The sequence below is a fragment of the Panthera tigris genome, chromosome C1 (genome assembly GCF_018350195.1).
Source record: "Panthera tigris isolate Pti1 chromosome C1, P.tigris_Pti1_mat1.1, whole genome shotgun sequence".
NCBI lineage: Eukaryota > Metazoa > Chordata > Mammalia > Carnivora > Felidae > Panthera > Panthera tigris.
In genome coordinates this window covers 131,809,920-131,833,522 of record NC_056667.1, presented here as the reverse complement: position 1 = coordinate 131,833,522, position 23,603 = coordinate 131,809,920, and the positions used below count along the sequence as shown (strand labels likewise).

The following is a 23,603-nucleotide window of genomic DNA, read 5'->3' as shown; positions in this document are numbered from 1 at the left end:
TACTTGGTTTAGTTTTGCTCCTGAAGAGAAAATGTGGATCACACTCATATACCTTTTATGTATTGCTTTCCCACATTTCATCTTTGTACTGCTCTCGTGTTCACGTTCAGATCATTCATATTTTATTTCGAAACATTTTCATTTTCAGATCAGCAGTTGTGTGATCCTGGTGAATTTCTTTGCCACGATCATGTGACTTGTGTCTCCCAGAGCTGGCTGTGTGATGGGGACCCTGACTGCCCTGATGATTCAGACGAATCTTTAGATACCTGTGAGTAGAAAGGTTCTCATGCCATTCAGCTTTACCTTACATGTGAAACTAAATGTCAGTTGTTTTCACGGATGACTGCTGTTCTAGTTGATTCTTTTTCCCCCCAAATAGCCTAAGAAACTTGAAACCTTTTCTTTGTGTTTTCTTTAAAATGACTATGTGAATGAGAGCATAAAATGCAGTTTTGTACTGTGCATTAATTTTCGAAGGGAAGAAAATGCAAGGTTAATTATTTCAATGTGATTGTGTTACTACTAGAAAAAAATATAACTTGAGAGGAAAAAACATTTAAAACAGAGCACTAAAAGGGAATAAGACCCTCTCCCATAATATATTTCACTCATTTTGAGACAGAAGAACATAGAGAAAGAATGGTAAAGTAACCAAGTTGAGCTTCCATATTATCTCTGTTAATATTTTGGGGCACTACACAAATTATTGGACATGCTTTCTTTTGAAACAGAAAGACTGAAATGATTTTTATTCATCCCTACAGTGAGTATCTTTGCCTTTATAATATTAGATTCAGAAGCTCTTCATACACATGGATCTCAGTTGTAATAGTACCACTGTATCTAACTTGGGAGTCCACTGAGGGCTTTGCATGCATGAAAAATGCCCCTATAGCAAAATTATAAATAATAGGACCACAGCTAAATCTGCTATACTTTTTTTTTTAATACTGACTATCATATAGTATATGAATGCTCCTCTAATTTTGCTATTGATATTTCTAGCACTTCTAGTTTGTGCACCCCCTGTCCCCTGACAACCAGGTGGGCCAGCTTATCAGTATTCTCAAAGCAACTACGTAATGCTGTTGGGTTGAAGTGAGAAAAAAAAATCCATCATCCTTAGTGCTTGATATTGTAAGAGATAACAATTATTGGTTCCATTTTCCATTTTTATTTACTTGTTTACAAGTCTTGCAGGCAGTGCCAATATAAGTTTTGATGACAATCTTGCCATTAGAAAGCAGAGGCAATGCTTATTCATTTTCTTTATGTTTGCTAGTGTTTTTAAAATTTCTCAGCATATGGGTTCTTGAATATTTGCATTAATTGCTCTTTGAACAGATCACTGCTTCTATAGGAAGAGGTTGTAGTTGTTTACTACTACATTTGTAATTTTCACCAGTGTAATTCAGAAAACCTTTACTAGACACTCTATAGCATAGAAAAGTTTCAAGGCATGATAAAACAAACAAAAAAAGTAGGTTAATGGGAAAAAACTCTAATGGATAAATAAATGTAGTAAAGCCATACGAAAGAATATTATTTGGCAATAAAAAAGTAATGACATACTTATACATGCCACATGGATAAACCTTTAACACATTATGCTTAAGAAGAGAAGCGAGTCACAAAAGGCCAGGTATTTTATGATTTCATTCACATGGAAGATCTCAAATAGGCAAATTCATAGAAACAGAAAGTAGTTTCTCAAGTCCAGGTGGCGTTGAAGGCAATGAAGAATGATTGCTAATGAGTATGGGATCTCTTCCAAAGGTGAAACTATTCTCAAGTTAGATCACAGTCATGGTTGCACAACACTGTTAATACATTTAAAATCATTGACTTGTACATATTAAAATGGGTGAATTGTATGGTATGTGAATTATGTTATAATGAAGTTGTTATAATAAAATGAAAAAGAAGAACAAATCTCAATATTATGCTTATGGGCACAGATAGCATAGTAATGAGAAAAGACAACCATAATAAATAAATGTACTGGCCATGAAATATATAAGTAGTGGGACCCTCCCCTATATAAGTACCATCTAGGAGTAGTCTCCTTCTTAGCTGCAAGGGATGGTTGCCATGGCACAATCAAAATAAAAAGTTAGAGTTTTGAGTTTTGGTACTGGAATCTTTTGTTTCTGCCTTGTTTATTCTGCAAAATTGCTGATGGGAAAAATGACAGAGATGTGAGATAGCTCTTTGAAATGTGTATGCAGGAAGGCCAAGTTGAGGGGAAATTTCCATGGAACTGTGTACCAGGCACAATGCAAAAGCAACTGAGAAGAAATGGAAGGAGAACCTATAAGGGCAAGAGTTTTCTTTATGCTGGTGAAGAATAGAGAATAATGATGTTCTTTTTGTGCTAAAGAGGGAATTCGATAGGAGATTCATACTGGAGAAACTTTGTGGTATAGAGAAGTAGCAAGGATCTGTGTGGTCACAACTAAAGTCCAGAGAGTAAAGAGACCTTGCAGTGAATGTCAAAGTGGATGGATGGCAAATATTCTTCTCCCCCTCCCATGCCCAGTCCACACTTCTAGGAACATGGCTGATACCCATTAGGGCCATACCAATGGACTCGACCTGAGTTTGCCAGCCAGCATCCACTGCGATTGATTGGGCATTTGCTGTGAATAGTTTGTGTATCTACCACAGTGTTGTTAAATATTTGAATGCCCACCCTGCCCATAAAGTAGACAGCACCTGGGGCTTAGGAAAAGGTAGGTCCTTCATTCACAGAGATTAGGGGCTTGAGGCCTGAGGCTGTACGTTAGAAATTACATGTGGTTAATTAGAAATAGAGATAGACTGTCTGCTTTCTTACAATATTTTTAACATGCAATTTCATACCTGCTCAAGATATTCTTGGCAGTATAGTTATTTTCTTCTCCAATAAAATTTGATGAATTCTGTTTAAAAATGTTTCTTCACTTTGGCCATTCTTACTCTATCTTTTAACATCAAAATTGCTGAATATCCTTAAAGGAGATGCTAAAACTATTATTGTAGTTACATAACAAAAACAGAGATATGGCTATTTTTCTACCTGGGCACTCGATCTGGAAAACATTTTTGGATCTACATTAAATTAGCCTAGTCCAGATAAATGGATTCAGTCAGTACCCATTGAAATACGGACAAGCAAGGGAAAAAGCTTTATGAAAAATATGAGACTTTTTCAAATTTAAACTTCTCAATCCAGATGTTCACAATTACATTTTCCCTAATCATAGTGCTTTGTAATGTGTTGTTTTATGACATTCATATGCAGTCATCACTAATCTACATAAAATAATTGCATAATTTTATAATTATATGGATGCATCCATTCATTGTGAAAGATAAATACCAGAAATCGAAAACCTTGAAGACTGATTTTTAGGAAGGGTAATTTTGTGCTCACTGTATGGACAAAAGCGTGTTACCATCTTTGATTTGAAGACAAAGTGTGTTGTATCTACAAAATATTAGATGAAAACAGCTATTGCTATACACTTATTTTTCCTAAATCCACTTAGCCTTTAAAATGATAAGAAGAGCAATATAGCACCAAATTTATAATGATAGTGGGAAATCTCTGCAAGGACACCATTCTATAGGGATAAAAAATGAGTATTTTCGGCGGGGGGGGGGGGGGGGGAAGACAGGAATTACTTGTGAAATGCCAATGATTGAAATGCTTTGAACATAAATGCACATACAGAAAAACAAGAAATTTTGAACTTACATGAAATTTATATATTTGGGGATCTGAGAGGTTAACATGCATATATATTCCTCTTCTGTGTGTGTTTAGGCCCAGGTTCTAGGGACATTCTCTAGTATCCATGAGGTGAGAGTCAAGACTTCACAGTGAAAAAAAAACAAAGAACTCCCCCATAAACTTTTGTGTGAGGTTGATTTACCACTAAGCTGATTGCATGTTGAGATGAGTTTTCTTAAATATGAAATTGGAGAAATTTAATAATTTATACCCTTACGTTGAATGTCAGAAGTGATTCTTTAGCCTTCGATTAAAAATGAAACTCCTTATTTCTCTACATTATTTGAAGTAATTTTTCAAGTGTCTAAATGGCTAATCATCTTTAGGTCCTATGAGGCAATGAGAATAGAAAATCAGGAAAATCACCATCTTTCAACTCAGTGCTTTCAATCCAGTTAGTCTGGCGTCATGTGTTAGGAGGATTTAAGTGAATGGTGGTAATGTTTATTTGTGGAATGAAAGCTTAGCACCACCTGTGGCAGGGAAGTCTTCTTGAAAGGCACTTTTATTCTGAGGTATTCAAAATTTAATTCCTTCTAGGATTTTCTGTTGAGTGCTTAATGATACTTCCTTCCAACAATTAGCTTCAGCTGATGTATGATGTTTTCTGCCAATCTGATGTTAATGTACTTAAAACTTGATCTTTCCTTTTTAAGTCAGGAAGGTATTAGTTCTGCTGCTTCTTTTCCTTCCCTATTGCCCTACACTGTCGTTCTTCAGAAAATCATGTACTGTGTCCTTCAATTACATATCATGCTTTGGATGTAATGACTCACTGTCCAACAAAAGAGAATAAAAATGGCCATGGGGTACCTTGGTGACTCAGTTCGTTAAGCAACCAACTTCGGCTTAGGTCATGATCTCACAATTCATAGATCAAGCCCCATGTGGGACTGGTTGCTGTCAGCAAAAGCCCACTTCAGATCCTCTGTCCCCTCTCTCTGTCCCTCCCTGGCTTGTGCTCTCTCAAAAATAAACATTAAAAAAAAAAAGTCCTTAGAGGACGGTAAGATTTGCAACCTTGACAGTTGTGATAATTGACTCTATCTTGATGCAAACTTTTTCTGTAAAGGACTAGATGGTAAATATTTTAGGTTTTGTGTCCCATGTGATTAAAACTGCATGTTCTTCTCTGTTTTTTGTTTGTTTCTTTGCAAAACACTTTATTTAAAATGGCAAACAAAACCAAAAAACTTTCTCAGCTTACAGTTTATACAACACAGGACTCAGGTGGGATTTGGCCAGCGGGCTGTAGTTTGCCACCCCCTATTGCAGTGTCAGAACTGAACCATATCCACTTTCCACTGTGGTAGTGGTTCTGTGCCAGGTACTGCTGCCACAGGGGACAGGATACCCCTTCCCCATAGAAGTATGTGGCACAGAGCTCGGTGTGTACCCACTACCATATGGAGCCAGACTCGGGCAATATAGTGCCATCCACAAATGATGGGTTCTTTCTTCTACTTTTGCATAATCACCTTTTTGGTTAAGATTGCATTTACAATGAAACAGAAACAATAACTTAACCAGCTAGGGGTTTGTTGTTCCCATATAAAAAAGTTGCAAAAGTGCACCACTTAGGATTGATATGATAGCTCCACTTTCTGCTCTGCCATCCTTAGCATGGAGATGTCAGTCTCACAGGCAACGCAGACGACTTGAACTCTGCCAGTAGATAATTTCATTTCAGGCAGTCAGAAGGGAAAAGGGAAAGGGAAAAGGCAAGTGCTAGTTGAGTCTCTCTGTTTAACAAAAAACAAACTCAGTGGATTTCTGCTTAGATGTCCTTGGCCAGAAGTGAACATATGAGGTATGGGGCAATGAGTATTTTCAATGGGGCCCATTGCTCTCCAAAATAGAATTAGTGGCTCTGCTATTAAAGGAAAAGGGGAGCACAGCTATTGGGTAGGCGGAGGCACCAGGCAGCATGTGCCACTGTGTCCTTTCACCCCCTTCCTTCTCTCCATCCACTGCACGGGAAGGGGGAGAGGAAGGCACAGTGCATGATCAGGACTTCTGAATCCCAACTGCTTGGCTGTAAAGCCAGTTCCTCTCTGAATATCTTTGCTCTCTGGCAGCTGACTTAACCTTTCTAGGCTTTCATCACCTCATCTGAACAATGGACATGATAGTACCTGCCCCACAGTAAAGTGCTTAAAATAATGTCTGTTGCATAGTAAGACTCTTCATTGCACACCTCACCCTGCTTTTCAGATGCTCAGAGCTCTGAGTGAGCAAGCGCCTTATCCTGCGGGGCTTTTGATAGAACATCTTTACTGCCCCCTCTCTTGCTTTTACAGAAAATCAGTTTTATTCTTTAAGGGTGTGACTAGGAATAGGATTAATTTACCACATACACTCATTCACGTTAAGTTGTTAACAGTTTTTAATAATTAGGTATATTACACACAAACATTAGGACAGATTTTGTATCAAGATTATTTTGGGACAGGTGGCTTTTTCTAGGAACTCTTCCAAAAACATCACGTTAACTAATTGACTAAAGTTAAAATACATGGCTAAAAAACACATTAGTGAATAATCATATTTAATCAACACTACAGTCCTGAAAGGTAGAGGTTATCTCATTTTAAGAAAGGAAGAAATTGAATTTATGGTCCTCTGTACTCCTATACATTGGCAGTTATTGGTGAATGCAGAATTTATATTTCTTTGAAGTTGCCTTATTTTTTTGAAATACTGAGGTAAAGAAGGATCCAACTCATAGCAGGGCTCCTAAAACCACCTAATTTAAATATATGATGTCATTTGAAAAACACAGAAAGCTCCCAACAGGGTTATATCATGCTGACTTTGGGAGTGATCAGTTCTAATTGAATAATGTAGTAAAAATAACAAGTCTTCTGGGTAGTAGGAATAGAAGCATTTATGAAAAATGAAAATAACTGTGAGTTATTAGGGTCAGATGGGCCTCTGCGTGAGTTGACCATTTCTTCTATTGTGTTTCTAGTGTATGCGATTTTTAACCTTTATTTAGATAGGATGATATTAATGAACTTCTTATATTTATACAATGGCCTTTCCCCTAGGATATAAGGTGGGAATCCTTTTATGGTTTCCTTCTAAATTTTCTTTCTTTGACAGAGGTCAGAGAAATAAAATGAAATTCAAGTGGGAGGTTATTAGCAAACAGATCCTGCCCTTTAAAAATATATAGTAGAATAGGGCACTGAAACTAGAGTATAGGAACAATAAAATGAATGGAAGTGTGGTGCTTGTTTCTAAGTAATAGTGATTTAGAGGTCACTTTGCAATGAGCTAATATATGGGAGCCACACAGCTAAGCTTTTCGTTAGGTAGAGAAGCTGAAATGATCTTACAGATTAAATGGAAAGCATATGAGACCCATGAGGACAGTTTATGTCTCTTCCAATTCTTTTTGTTTTGCTCTTCATTTTATTCTTACAGTCTTCTCTTTAGCATTGGAGAGGCCAAAAACATTGACCCTTCTTTAATAATAAAAAGACTCCCACTTAAGAGTTGATATGGAGGGGTGACAGAAAGGTGGGGAAAAAGTGTAATTTTGAGTTGAAAGAGCCTGTCTAATGTTGGTTCTTTTTCCTAGCACAGTGGGGATGGGTGGAGGGTGACGTTTCTCTTCATTCTGCTCCACAATGTACTAATGGATCTCTGAAAGTCAGCCTCTGCAATTTTAAGAAAGCTTGATTGGAGGCATAGGTGAGTGAAACTGAGTGCACTATAGTTCACACAGGCAGAGCAAGACCAGCATTGAAAAAAAGCCTCACTTTTTGACTCAAGGAGTTACTGCTTGTTGGTTTTCTGATCCTAGATCACAGGTCAAAGGATAAAAAGCGACTCATGTCCCTCAGCCTAGACTGGAAACTATAGGGAATGCAAACTTTGAAATGTTGTAAAATAAAGAGGGTAAAACAAAATAGATGAATTCCACAGACAACTCTGATAAAATCTCCTTGGCTTAAGGGATGATGTACTGTAAACAAATGCTCTTTCAGAGCTCTATAGGGACAAAGCTGAAGGCTGAACAAGGAGTCTTCTTAGAAACTATTCAATCCATCATTTATCCACAACTAATCTAGCATTTGGGGTTGAGGATGAAGGCTTTCTACCTTTCATGGGTGAGCAAATTTCTTCCCGGAGGACGTTTTATTCTTTATAGTCAGTGTATAAAATTTACATTTGACTTTCACTCAGAAGTGCTTCTAAAATGACATATTTTGTTAAATGAAGCACTAAAGGATGCTGTGTTCTAAGAACTTATTTTAATGGCAGTGCCATTCTTTTTCTCTCCCTTTCCCCACATCTTCCATCATCCTTTCCTGAAAGTGAGATATGAACCCCAACTATAATATGCCTAGGGAATTTTCAGCAGGACAAAGAGTGTCATCATTTGGCTAATTGCTATATAGGCCCTGTTCAGATTCAGGCAGTATAATTAACTTTGTGTTGAATTTTTTTTAATTAAAATCTTTGTAACATTAGCTTTCCTGATTTAGGGGATGAGATAAATTGCTCACAAAAGAGTTAAGTTCTTGAGAAGATGGATAGACTAAAGAGGGTTTAGGTGAGAGGATACCAGTTTAGTGAATGTGGCTTATAACATCTACTCAGGTTGCATGCAGGGTTTGTTGTTTGTTTGTTTCTTTGTTTATTGGGTGGAGGGGGGGAAGATGCCTTGGAAGGAAAGAGTTTGCTGGAATTATTCACTGGTTAACATTGAAGACAGTCAGTTTCTGATGGAATAAAGGGCCCATTTCTACAGTAGTGTTTATAATACTATAGCCTAATTTAACTGTAAATGCTATTATTAAGCAAATGAAAAAATATGTATACATATAAAATATTTATTTTCAGAGAGAGATTGTGCACACACATGTCGGGGAGGGGCAAGATAGAGAGGGAGAGAGAATCATAAGCAGGCTGCATGCTGTAAGAGTGGAGCCCAACATGAGGCCCAGTTGAGATCATGACCTGAGCTGAAATCAAGAATTGGACACTTAAAACAACTGAGCCACCCAGGAGCCCCTGAAAAAATATTTTTGATAAAAATCAGTATATAATTAAAATTTTTAAATGTTTTTATTTATTTTTGAGATAGACAGACACAGAGCATGAGCAGGGGAGGGGCAGAGAGAGGGGGAGACACAGAATCCGAAGAGGGCTCCAGGCTCTGAGCTGTCAGCACAGAGCCCGACGCGGTGCTCGAACTCGCGGACCGTGAGATCATGACCTGAGCTGAAGTCGGACTCTCAACCGACTGAGCCACCCAGGTGCCCCAAAAGTCAGTATATAATTATTACAGATTTATTTTTTTCAAATGTTTATGAATTAAGAGTTGCTCCAAAATTTGACAGTAAAAAGAGATGCTTTCTCCACATGGACCTTCGGGGAATTTTGTTATATTTTACTTCCAAATTTGCACATATTAGACAATTCAAGTTTTTAAATAAATGGCATACTATGTATTTTCATTTAAATACTGAAGACAATTTTGGCACCAGACCAGAATTCTCGTAATATATAGGTTCATTTTCTTTAAGAAAACTAAAACCATCCAATCACTCAGCAGCTATTTACTGAGGAACTACTGTGTTCAAGGTATTTACTAGGGGTGGCCATTTATGCATGTCCTACCATGTGCTAAGGCTTTAGCCTATGCTAATATAGTTCTCTACTCTGGTTATATGCTACTATATCTATACTAAGGAAGATGATGTTTGGATAAATGTGATAATGATGATTATTGACACAAAAGGAATAATCAGTATGAGCCAGATTCTGTGCCATGAGCCTTGTATGGACTCTTTTTTGATTCTGACAACAACCCTGAACAGGACATCAGGTACAGTTGTTCACATCGAACAGGGCACCTGGGTAACATAAATATCACAGTCAGCATGGTTGTACATATATTCCCACAAAAGGAAATGAATTATCTCAGAAAGAGGGGGGAACATTTTCTAATTTGTGTGATGACACTATATGAGCTAATGGTGGCCCTGCCTGTGATACTAACTATGGTCTTCTTTTATAGATAAAGAAAATAAATCATGAGGGAAGTTATTTGTCAGAGGTCTTAAAGCAATTAAGTGATAGAACTACAATTGAACACTGTACCATGCTATACAGACTTCTAGATAGGAAAATGAAGCTGAGAGAAGTTAAATAGATGCCTCTAGGATTCCCTCTTAGTGGAGGCAAAATTTTCATGCAGGCTCATCTTGCATTATATTCAAGTCAGCATGCTTTCTGTCCCACAACACAACCTCCTGTACATACTCCATTATACCCCACAGTCTTCCTATATATACTCCAATTGTTTCGCTCTTCAATTTACACATAACAAATTTTAATTGAGTGACTTCTATGTGACAGATCCTGTGGTAGATGTTGGGAATCACAAGATCAATATGCTAAATATGAAAGATAGGTATACTCACAATTGGAGAGAAAATTTTGCTCATTTATTATTCCAACTAAAAAGGTTTTGTTTAAATATGTATATGTTACTTCGGGGAGCCTGGGTGGCTCAGTCGGTTGGGCGTCCGACTTCGGCTCAGGTCATGATCTCGCGGTCCATGAGTTCGAGCCCCGCGTCGGGCTCTGTGCTGACAGCTCAGAGACTGGAGCCTGTTTCAGATTCTGTGTCTTCCTCTCCGTCTCTGACCTTCCCCCATTCATGCTCTGTCTTTCTCTCTCTCTGTCTCAAAAATGAATAAATGTTATAAAAAACATTTTAAAAATATGTATATGTTACTTGGTTAATCATTATGAAAGGTTAAGCATTTTAAAAAGTTAATCATATACAAGGCATACAAATCATTAACATTGATATATGCATGTATATAAAATTTTGTGTGTGCATATGAACAATTTGAACCTGGAAAAATAATTAATATTCTCTTAAACTTTATTGCTCACACCTACAAACCCCACATACTAATTTGAAAATACATATCGAGCATAACTATGTATATTATGAGGAAATACTTACTAATTTTCTATTGCTGTGTAAAAAACTACCATAAACTGAGCATGTTAAAACATGCTTATTTTAAATACACATTTATTTAAATAAACATTTTATTTAAATAAGCATTTTTTATTTTATTTAAATAAGCATTTTTACTTTAAATAAGCATTTATTTAAATAAACATTTCTTATTTTACAGATCTGTAGGTCAGAAGTCTAGGCAGGATCAAATGAATTCTCTGCTTAAAGACTTGCAAGGCTGAGATCAAGGTTTTCCTCATGTTGGGCTCCTATCTGGAGGGTCTAAGGAATAATTCTCTTCCATGCCCGTGAATGAATGCAGTTTCTTGTGGTTGTTGGACTGAGGCAACGGTATTTTGATAGTTGTCAGTCTCAGCCACTCTTTACAACCAAAGGCCACCTACATTCCTTGAAATGGTGACCCCCTCCATTCCCCAAATCAGCAATAGTATGTCAAAACTCCCTCATGTTTTTTTTTTTTTTTTAAATTTTTTTTTTTTCAACGTTTTTTATTTATTTTTGGGACAGAGAAAGACAGAGCATGAACGGGGGAGGGGCAGAGAGAGAGGGAGACACAGAATCGGAAACAGGCTCCAGGCTCCGAGCCATTAGCCCAGAGCCTGACGCGGGGCTCGAACTCACAGACCGCAAGATCGTGACCTGGCTGAAGTCGGACGCTTAACCGACTGCGCCACCCAGGCGCCCCTAAAACTCCCTCATGTTTTTATGCTTTAAATCTCTAACTTCCTTTTCATTACACAATGGAAAGAACTCCACTTTTAACAACCTCATGTGATTATATCAGGAACACTTGGATGATTTCCCCTTTTGCCATATAAGCTTTGAAGTGATATCTCATCATATTCACATGTTCACTCATATTCAGAAGACAAGGGATTGTACAAGGGTGAGGGTCATTGGTCTTAGAATTCTGTGTTAGTGTACTAGCACTGCCATAAAAAAAGCAAACAAACCACACTGAGTGACTTAACAGAAATTTATTTCCTCACAGTTCTGGAGGCTAGAAGTCTAACACAAAGGTGTTGTCAGGGTTGGTTACACGCTAAGGTCTCTTTCCTTGGCTTTAGTTGGTTGTCTTCCTCTGGTGTCTTCACCTGGTCTTCCCCCTGTGTGTTTAGTCCCAGTCCCTTCTTTTTGAGGACAATAGTCATATTGGATTAGGGCCCATATGACCTCCTTTTACCTTAATCACTTTTTTAAAGACCCTGTCTTTAAACACAGACACCTTCTGAGGTACTTGCTGTTAAGACTTCAATATATAAAATTTGGACCGACACGATTCAACCCATAACACACAGAATTACTTTGGTTTTCTTTTTTGAGATTTTTAGACATCATTAGTTACTAGCTTACCTAATAAATGTTTAAGTTATTGTTTAAAAAGTTGAATTATTCCCTTTATTGTTGTGAACAATTTTAAGCTGACAGAAAAGTTGAAAGATTGGTATAGTAAACACCTATATACCTTTCATTTATTAATCATTAATATTCTGAGACATTTGCTTCATCTTTCTCTCTTTCTGAATTATGTATTCATATACATAATATTTACACACATATACATATATATGTTCATATATGTATTTTTGCAGACGTCATGATGCTTTACCCCTAAATGAGTCCAAGAACAAGACATCCTCTTACATAAACACAATACCATAATCACACCTATGAAATTTGACATTGTTGTGATATCCAGTCCATAATTAGGTTTCTCCAGTGGTACCCAAGATACCTCTTATAGTTTTTTTTTTTTTCCCCAGGCCAGGAGCCAAACAAACATAATGCATTGCATATGGTTGTTATAGCTCTTTAATCTACTTTAATCTAGAATATTTCTAAACTTTCCTTTTTTCCATTGTATCACTGACATTTTCTCATAGGATGTCATGCAATCTGAATTTTCTGTTTACTTGATGATGATTACACTCCATGTAAATATTTTGCCAAGAATACCTCATAGGTTATGATACATCTTTCACATTGTGTTAACTCAAAAGATAGGTTAGATTGATGATAGCTTAATAACTTGGTTACCAAAACTGAAGTGCAGCAAAGTGTTTTTTAGAACGTAAGGTACACCTCTGAACTATGCAGCTAAGAAATTAAAGATGGAGCAATCTTTTATAGTCTGAACTATTCCATTAGGAAAAAGAGTTAGAAAAAGATTAAAATTAAGACATAATTTAAACAAAAGATAAGATTAAGACCTTAAAATCATGACATATCCTTATGTTATTTGAACTTGAAAATAGAAATCAACTGAAGAGTGAGGCTATCAAGCTTGAACTTTGTATCTCTTGATTTGAGTATCACTCCCTACTTAATCTAATTTTGGTTGTTCACTTTGCTCTAGGTGTAGCTAAGTATAAATGTAACATAGAATTACTATAATGTTGTTTAAGTAACAAGTAGTTTAAATCCCTCCTTATATTGTTAGAATTCTTAAGGACAGAGATCTTTTTTTCATTCTTTGTATATCCATGAATTGTTCTGCACACAGTGAACAGCAAATACATATTTTGTCTGTCAGAGATTTCAGAGATTGATATGTAGGTAGGTAGTTTAAGATATGATGCAAGGCAACTGAGAATAGTCTCATTATTCGTAAGAACTCTGTGCATATATATGCATATAGATATACTATATACTGTAATTATATATAGGATTATTTTCAAAGTCAAACTTTAACTGGCAGTTTATTGAATAGGACCTTCTATATAGATTTCACAAATTACAGAATTATATGTAATACCTTCAAGAAATTTACACAATTGCTTTATTAACTTGCTTTCTTCACATAAATAAGGAAAATGCTCCTTGAGGCAGGGACTCAGTCTACTATTTAGATTTTTTTACCCCGCCTTTCTTTTAGTACTGTCAACAAGTTTCTATTTAATTATATCACCAATGGAATGATTGATTTTAAAAGGGAAAGTAGACTGAAATTTTAAAAGGGAAAGTAGACTGAAAACTGTATTTTCATTTACTATTAAAAAATCAAAAGAATTCTTCCCAAAGTTGGCCATCATGTGTGCTACTTTTTGGTGTTAGTGAAAGAGAGAAAACATATGAATCTGTTTTACCATTGCAAATGCAAGAGAAAATGTTTCCAGTTCAAGAAACTTAAAATATACCACCTCTATTATGTTTAACAACTGTCAGGATTTCAGCCAAATAGAGTAATGATGACTCTGCACTCCCACTGGAACATTTTCATATGTCATCCAAAGTAAAACAAAACAAAACAAAAAAACAAAACAAAAACAAACAAAAAACACACACACAAACACAGAATAGAATAGAAGAGAATAGAATAGAATGGTATCTGTGCATTCAGGTTGAAACTGAGTTTAAAAATAAAAGAGAAAAAAAAAAGAAACGAAGGACAAGAAAAATCCACACTAATCCTAGTAACATAAAACAAAAAACAAAACAAACAAAAAAAACCCTGCCTAAAATAGCATCCAAATTAAGGCAAAGCAGGCCAGATACATACCAACAAAGAAAAACCAGAAGGCAGTTTATAAATTCAAGATAATGATACATTGTTTACTAGTGATAGGCATGTGTTTGGAAACAGTTGACCTTGAGGTGAGGGAACTCTCCAGATATGGATGTAGAACTGCTGCACTCTGACTGGAATCAAATAATTGAGTTTGCGTTACTACTCAATTATTTTTCTGATAATCTGTAAGTATTTTTTTTTCCATTGATGAATAGGGCTAGTATGAGTAAGTTTGTTTTATTTTAAACTTTTTAGGCCTGACAGAGTGGAAGAATGTGTTATTCCTTAAATGGAACTGATTTAACAAATCCGATATAGGTTAGTTCTAGTCTCAAGGAATCACAGTGATCTGATTGGCTATCTAGGATGTACCCTTAAATCAAGGAGATTGAGTTCTATTTAAGATTTAACTCAAGGAGGGATGCCTGGGTGGCTCAGTCAGATAAGCATCTGACTCTTGGTTTTGGCTCAGATCACGATCTCATGGTTTGTAGTATTGATCCCCCTGCCGGGCTCTGAGCTGAGAGCGCGGAGCCTGCTTGGGATTCTATCTCTCTCCCTCTCTCTCTGCCTCTTCCCTGCTTACTATCTCCCTCTCTCAAAATAAATAATAAATATTAAAAATAAAAAAGTTTCAACTCAAGGATAAATTGGACCTGGGTGATGCATCATGAGCCACATACTTTGTGACAAGGATTCAGACTGTCAGGTTCTTATTAAATTTTGTTTCAAGAGAGATTTTTGCTCAACTTTTATTCTTTGTTTCTAATTAATAATATTTAGGTTTATTGGACATTTGTAGATGCTAGGAAGTGAAAAAAGTTGAACCAACAATCTCCAGATGAAACACACACACACACACACACACACACACAAAACCTATAGTTAGTGAAGTAAAACAACTGGCCTAAGGACACATAGTTAATAAATCTCACAACTGTGACTGAAATTTAGATCATATTCATGTGCATCCTCTTTTTCTGTTTTTTTTTTTTACAATTTGCATGTGTGTTTTCCAGTAATATTGTTCTAGAAGCCTTCCGTATTGATTGTATCTCATCATTTATCAAAGAAATAACAACAAAATACAAAGCAGGATCTGAAATACTAACTTAAACTAAATTTCTAAATTGAACATAAAAATAGAGGCGTATCCCCACACTAGCTTTGCAATTATGTCTATCTTCCCTCAAGATCTGGTGTATTTGGGCATAAGTGTGCATGTGTGGTTGTATGTACACACACACAGTGTGATATTTTTATGTTAAAGGCAAGTGGTGTTTTTACTTACTTGGGTCCTTTCTTTTCTATAATTTAATGGGAAATGGAAGAGTATGGTCAGTAGGGGAAATAAGTATAAATGATAAAATAAGTATAAATAAATATGTATGGATAAGTTAAATATAACATCACTGTAAATATAAATTCCCTTTGCTTAACTTCCAGTAAGACATCCTAATATAAGGGATGAATATTTGTGTTAAAAGCAACTAGGTCCCCATTATGCCTGCCAACTATTTTTTCAAACTGTTATTAACTTAACATTCAACACTCCAGAAAACAGTGTAGATCAATTAACTTTTTTCAAAATAGTCTTCAGTAAACTAAAAGTAACCATATCAATCTCATGAAAAATCTTTAAATATTTAATTACACTGAACCCAAAGTACTATTGTGAGATTTTTGCTCAAAGCAGTATTTTTACAACTCCACTTATGTCACCAATCAACAAGCCTGTGATAGAAATACTGCTGGGCCTTTAAGAAAACATTCCCAGGTTCTGGTAAAAATAATACAGCCCCAATACTTATGTGTACTTTCCCAAATATGGAATGTTCCTTACACAATGAAAAAAGATGACTTTGAATTTTTGATGTAGCATTCCCTGAAGACTGCATTATTATTTTTTTGACTTGTCACAGGACTTAATTTTGCTGGTACTCTGGTACCATAAGATACAAATTATATACTTCATTAAAATATATTTGGAGTTTCAGGAAAGGCATATAAAAGATTCTGTTATACCTTTCTTAAAAATATAGAATATTTCTTAAGCATATTATTACTGACATACCCTATGATGGACTTTCTACTATAAACCTTCAGTGGTGAACAAAGTAATTAATCAGAAATTTTAAAGAAGAAATATGTTGATTTAAAAAAAAAATAGGTGAGTTCATTCAGATGAATTTACACTTGAAGAGCTGATTAGGGTAGATTTTGGCAAGGAAGGCAGCCTTCCAGTCTGAACAGATTTTAATCAGGTTTGACAGCCAAAGAGCTTCACCTGGTGGTTCATTTAATTTGAGATTTATAATCAGATGATTTATAGGAGTTTAGGTTTTACAAAATGTAAAGTATTTGTCTTGATATAATAGTAAGCCTCCCCAGTTGTCAATTGGAATCAGTAATCTCCTGTTTCCTTACCTCAGAGATGAAGGGCTGCAAAGGGAACATATTTCGATTACCAACTCTTGCAGCTTGACCCATGATCTTTAATGGAATTTTACATTAGTCAAGGTTAACAAACATTCATGATTACCACACAAGATACAGAGAGACAGTTAATTTGTTCCAGACTAAAATATCTGTTCCAAGGATGGGAGTAATTTTTTTTTAAAGGTGATGAGTAGATGATCTAACAACTAGACCTACAGAACTCTATAGAGATTTTTGAGGGAGCAGCTGTTGTATTGCTGTTTGCCAAATATCTATCATGGCAGCATTGCCTTCTTTATATTCTATATCTTTTTTCAATTCTTTCATTTTTTTCTGTCCTTTTCCTTGTATTCATGCCATTTTCATCTTCCTATTCATTCTGAAAGTCCTTGTGCTACACATGATTCCAGTCTTAATGTTTTCCTTTGAGTAAGTATACTACTGAAGGGTTAAATCCTTATTCTCCATGGCCTTGTTTCTCTCCCCTCCCCCATCCCATTTCTTCTCTCTCTTACTTGAAAATGTTTTTAATTTAATAGTATTCATCACATGCTTACTTGCAATGCAATTTTAAAATTATTTTTTTCCTTTATTATATTCTTAACTTTTACTTCCCTCAACTATTCTCACTCCATATAACAAAGAAACCGTAACTACTTAATCAACTACTGGAATTTCAGTAATATTCCAAGTTAATTAGAATCAGAAGGAATGAAAGGCCCTCTCTGTCTCTGAAATAAATTAATAAATTAATTAATAAAAAAGTCTAAATTCCAAAAGGCTGTCTAAAACTCTGATATAATTGAGGCACTATATTAAAATAAATATAAATAAAGAATTTAAAATTTCAAAAACAAATGACTCTAAACAACTGTAATAAGACAAAACAAAATAGAGTAAAATGTATATGTATTTCAATAAGTGATTCATACACTTATCATTAAAACTTTATATGTTGTAGGGTTTCATTTGCTATTCTCTATAATTAAAAAGCAAACAAAAGTAGAGATTTTTTAATTTGGTAGCATTAATTTTGTATGAAAATAAGTTTGATAACTATGAATGATTTTTAAATTATAATATTTTTTACTTTTTTTCCTTTAGTGTGATGATCCTGTCTCTTAACCTTAGAACCTGGAACCAGAGAAATCTGTAATTGAAACACTTATTACAGTAGTGACAGTTTGGCCTTTAAGTACTATGCAAAAAGTGCTCAATATATTTAAATAGTAATTGAATGTTATCCTTTATTCTAGCAAAAATCTGTTAAAGTGTAATAACTGTGTTTCTCCTTAGAATTACTCATGAAAACCGTTGTCATTTGAAAGCAGATGGTCTTTTGGAAAGAAAAGCATATCACTCTTTAAAAACAAACAAAAAAAAGTTGTGATTTAAAACAAATATTTAGAGGTTTCATGAAGCATGCAATATGAAGCCATTAAATCAGCAAAAAAAGATCCTTGACTGTGAACAGGGAAGAAAGAATCAGTTATTGACAATGTGTACAGTATAACCATGAAAGAGGATAATGTGTTGTAAGCAGCAGGCAAAACAACCCAATTGGAATTTAACTTTTTTAACAAGGCAGCTGATAATGCATCTAAAATGAAAGGCAAGTAAATCGCCTTTTTGAAACTGTATTTAAAATTGTTCAAAATTATCAATGCATTTCTATCACAGAGGCATGCCATACAGATGTTCGTTTCCTTTTAAAGTATCTTTTCAAAGTTTAGAAAAATTAACAATATATTTCTCTGGAATTCTTCTTTCCCCTCTACTTTGATATAATAATGTAAGCAGATCTAAATTTTGTTAAGCAAACTGTCACTGTATCATTTGTTTCCTGGGGTGTGAGACCGACCACATTCCCAATTGGTGTATCATTGTATAGGCATCATAGAAATAGAAGTGGAGGGGGCGGCTGGGTGTCCCTGGGTGGTTCAAACAGTTAAGCATCTGACTTCAGCTCAGGTCATGATTTCGCAGTTTGTAAGCTCGAGCCCGGTGTCTGGCTCTGTGCTCACAGCTTGGAGCCTAGAGGCTGCTTTGGATCCTGTGTGTCTCTCTCTCTCTCTGCCCCTCCCTTGCTTATGCTCTGTCTCTCTCGCTGTCAAAAATAAATAAACATTAAAATTAAATTTAAAAAAAAGAATTAGAGGTGAAGTATTTAGTTTTACAATTACCAGAAGTGAGTGCTATTTATTTAGTCTTTTAGAGCATAATCTTGACAGAGTTTTAGGAAGCTTATTAGAGATTAGCAAAGGAAGTTAACTCTATCTACTTATATTAACCATAATATAGCCACAGAACAGTGTGTGTATCTGCCCATCAACGCTATGCTACACAACTAATGATTAATTTAGATTAAGTAATTGACTCTTAAATGGAGTCTTTCACTGGTAATTTTTCATGATAAAACATATATGAAGATAAATGCAGGGTACACCACTAGTTCTTCCCTTATATCACTGACCACCTGCATTTTCTTTATAAGGAAATGGAAATAAGGATTCAAAAATTATTATTTCAATAACCACTAAGAAGATTCTGAAGTTTCTATGTCATAGTGTGAATTTGAGATCAATGGCTCTGCCACTATATTTATTTCCTTTTTTCTTTTTTTTTTTTTTTTTTGTCCTTAGTTTATTCTTGCTTCTGATTTTGTGTTCTTATTCCGTTGCCTGGGTCTTGATAGGGATATTTCCTTTGTTGCAATTATGATTTCCAAGACTTTTTATAATATAGACGAAATGAATACTAAAGGGAAGTTTTGAGGAGCTGAATTTTTTTTAAGTCTCACGATTTGTCATTGATACCAGAGGAAAACATGCAAAGTAAATTGAACATTAAAGTAATTATCATGGAAAATGTCTCCAACAGAAAGCAATAGCCACATATATCAAATTATTGAATTAAGTGGTTATTTTCACTGATTCAAATCCATGAAACTCTATAGGAAAAGACTAGAAAGCAGGAATGTAGTGCTTTAGCCAGGATTCATTGACAAGCTTGGTGATCTTTTATGGAGTTATCCTTCTTGAAATATAATGTAATTAATTAATAAACCATTAAAACTTGAAGACTCAACAGAAGAGGGCAGATAGCTAGCACGCTATGTTTGCCAGTTTTTAGAGCCTACATCTGTTCTGTATTTCCTTTCTCATTGTTTTCCATGCCTTCATGTTGGTTAATCTGAAAATCACCCATGGAGTGGAGAAAGATTTTGCAACCTTAGTGTTGTAATTTGGATTTTTTTTCTGACAATTCCCCAAATTAAAGTGGAGCTAGAGGGTGCTCGCTTCGGCAGCACATATACTAAAGTGGAGCTAGAGGAACACTTTACAAATATTAAGCATTACTAAAGTCTGATCTGTGATTATTTGGTTGACTGTGTAACAATACAGTAAAAACTAAAATATATTTATTTAGAAAATTTATTTTTCATAATATTTGTCATTGACAGAGTACTAAGAAAAACTTTTAAAGTATTTATGTGCTATCTTTAAACAGTTCTCCAGGTGTTATACATGTATATGGCTTCAATCAATATAAGTAGAATTCTAATATGGTTGGAAAAATCATTTTTTATTATTTGTTTTAAAGTTTATTTAATTAGTTTGTGGAGTATGTGAGCATTCAAAAAGGAGAACAAATAGTGTATTCATCTACATATATACGATTCAGTGTGTTTTCCTAATTTTCTAAATGTCTTGGAGCTGTAATTCCTTCATTTTGTTATTTTTGCCAGAAGTTTTTTGTTTTACATACTTCATTGCTTGTAATATTTGGAATTTTTACACTAAAATTCTTTAGAATAATTTCAGTGAAAATTATACTATGGATAGAGATGATATATAAAAATAATTACAATATTACTTTTAAAAATAGACTTCACTTATTAATAATTTTATACAAATGACAACGCCTTAGAAAATTTACTGATACATTTCAAGTTTTCTATCACATCAATTTCTCTATGCTTCTTTAATATCTTATTACTTTGCATATAAAATTAGTATCTTTAGATTTTTAAAACCATTTTTAAATACAATGAATAAAATATAGAACACATTTTTTTCCCTAAGAATCTCATTATCATGGTTTGTAAAATAGTTTTTTTTATTATTAAAGGCAATTAATAAAGGAGGATGCAAGATGGTACTGGCTGGTGATTCAGCTTCCAAAATATTTGCTTTTTTAGTTGAGAAACATGTTCACTTTTTAGTGGTGATTCTACTCTATAAATTAGATAGAATCTTGATTACTATTCCAGCTGGGTGTAAATGAGGGCCCTGATCACTTGCCACCTACCTACACTCCATCCCACGGCAGCCCCCAGAAAGCTTTTCCAGAATTCCCAGGGCACAGTAGAACACAGCTGCTCTAAAGTAGATCTAAGATCAGAAGAATTATACATAGGATAATTAATTCTTTGGGGAATTAAAAAAAACAACAACTTTAAATACAAATAAAATCAAAGAGTGTGTATTGTAGGCTTAATTCTATTCATTAACAGAATACATTTATTTTAATTAAATGGCTGAATCTCTACTGGAGTCTTTCCCTGGTAATTTTTCATGATAAAACATACATGAAGATAAATGCAGGGTTCATCTCCAGAGACAAACTATGCATCAATAACAATGAGGTAATGATTCAAACTGTGTGTGTCCAAGCTATTAACACCTGAAAAATGAATCTGAAGAAGCAGTAGGAGGACATTGTTAATGTGGAAAACTACTAGGCTTCAACTATTTCTTTATTCGTTAACTTGAATCCTTTAATGGATCTTAGCCATTCAACTTCAAGGACTATAGTGTACTTGAAGTTATAATGTCGCATATCAACATCAGTTAAGGCATCGATAAACGGAAAAGAATGAAGGGCGTTTGGAGTCTTTTTTGTCCCCTCCAAGTAGAATGTTCCTATTTGAAGCAGAGCAGAGGGAGGCTGCAGAGCCTTGAAAATATTATTTCAAAAGTTATTAGGCCACCTAATTGCAAAATTGGCACACACTTCCTTGGCCTTGTTCACATCATCAGTACCACCTGATGAGCTATTCTTACTGCTTTCTCCTCTTCCCACTTCATGAAAATGGAAAATACAAGCAGCTCTCTTGAGCTAAAACACTCAGAGATCCCTATAAAAGCATTTCTATTCTATGCCAACCCAAAAGAAAACAGAGTAAAGCTGGTGCATTTCTTAGTAATCCAAGGGACGATTTTATCAATTTATCTTTATTTCTTTCACTTAACACTTCAGGCCTGCAATCAGTCATTAAATTAACCACAAAACTACCATTCTTATCCTTCTTGATAAATGATATGTGGGCCATTTTTGCTGTTGTTGTTATTATTTTATAAAAATAAAATATTATTTTGGGGCGCCTGGGTGGCTCAGTCAGTCAAAGCATCCGACTTCAGCTCAGGTCATGATCTCACAGTTCGTGAGTTCGAGCCCTGCATCAGGCTCTGTGCTGACAGCTGGGAGCCTGGAGCCTGCTTCTCCTTCTGTGTCTCCTTCTATCTCTGTGTCTCCCTCTATCTCTGCCCCTCCCCTGCTTGTTCTCTGTCTCTCTCTGTCTCTCAAAAATAAATAAATGTTAAAAATTGTTTAATAAAATATTTTTATTTTATCTTATTTATGTATTTTGAGTGAGAGAGGAAGAGGCAGAGAAGGGGGGAGAGAGAATTGAAAGCAGGCCCTGCACTGTCAGTGCAGAGACTGACACATGACTTGCTCATGAACGTGAGATCATGGCCTGCCTGAGCCTAAATCAAAAATTGGACACTCAACTGTCTAAGCCACCCAGGCTCCCTAATAACAAAATATTATTTTTAAAAAGCTAAAATTTATCAAGTTCTTACCATGTGCAGCTAGTATACTCAGGGTACTACTTATTTGATTGTTTTCTAAGAATACTCTGAAGTCCTAATTAAAGAACTGGAATCCACCCCACCCATCATAAAACCTAGATTTCTTCATCAATATTTATCTACAAGTTGTATATTAATTCTTTCTAAAAAAATAACAGTACAATTAGGAGCCACCATTTAATGAGTACTAAGTTCCAGGCACCAGTTTAAGAGTTTTACATGATTTCTAATCACCTCATTTAATTGTTAATATAAGATGACAGCAATATTACTATAATTCCTGCTTTTAAACAATTTACATTATGAGACTCAAGCAGAAATATGTAAGAGTAGCTCATAAAATAATACCACGTTAGAAATCATCACATCAGTGTGAACATTACATCAGTATGATTGTCAGGGGAGCTGACAATTAGACCTCAGTAATTCAAAAACTTCTGTAAAATTATTTCAGAATGTACATAGCTCAAATCCTGGGTTTATTATGAATGACCACAACAAAATTCTAGTTTTATCTGTTTTTGAAGAGTTACAAATGTGGGCTTGTCACATGAATCTTATAGAGGCAAATGTGCTATATTGAAGAGTATTTCACAGAGAAGAGGAAAACATGTTTCTATTTCAGAGACCAGGTACTTCCTACCACTTATGAAAAACTAACCAAAAAATAGGTCTTCAATAGCCCAAATTTAGGACAGAATTCTGTTTATAGATGTTTGAAAGTGTTTCTTCAGTATATGACCATGGGAGTGGATAGAATAGTAGCTTTAAGTAAACTTCCTGCTAAGTAGGAAAGCTGTGGAGAAAACTAAGAAAGACTACTGTATTTTTATTAGAAATAAGTAGTTTAATTTTGAGTAACATTTTTAGATTATGTAGCCAAGAATAGTACTTTATATCATTTTCAGGAACAGTAGTTTGTTTTTCAGTCAAGTTTATTGAGGTATAGCTTATATGCAGTAAAGCTCATAATTTTTAGTGTATAGT

The 23,603-nt window shown here is 35.0% G+C and overlaps 1 protein-coding gene across 1 annotated transcript in view; it reads left to right on the top strand.

The window, feature by feature from the left end:
• LRP1B (LDL receptor related protein 1B) overlaps positions 1–23,603 on the top strand; it is a 1,866,249-nt gene that overhangs the window by 349,053 nt on the left and 1,493,593 nt on the right. The window contains exon 2 of the mRNA XM_042994392.1: positions 149–271. Within this exon, the coding sequence (XP_042850326.1) occupies positions 149–271 (123 nt within the window). The remainder of the gene's footprint in view (positions 1–148; positions 272–23,603) is intronic.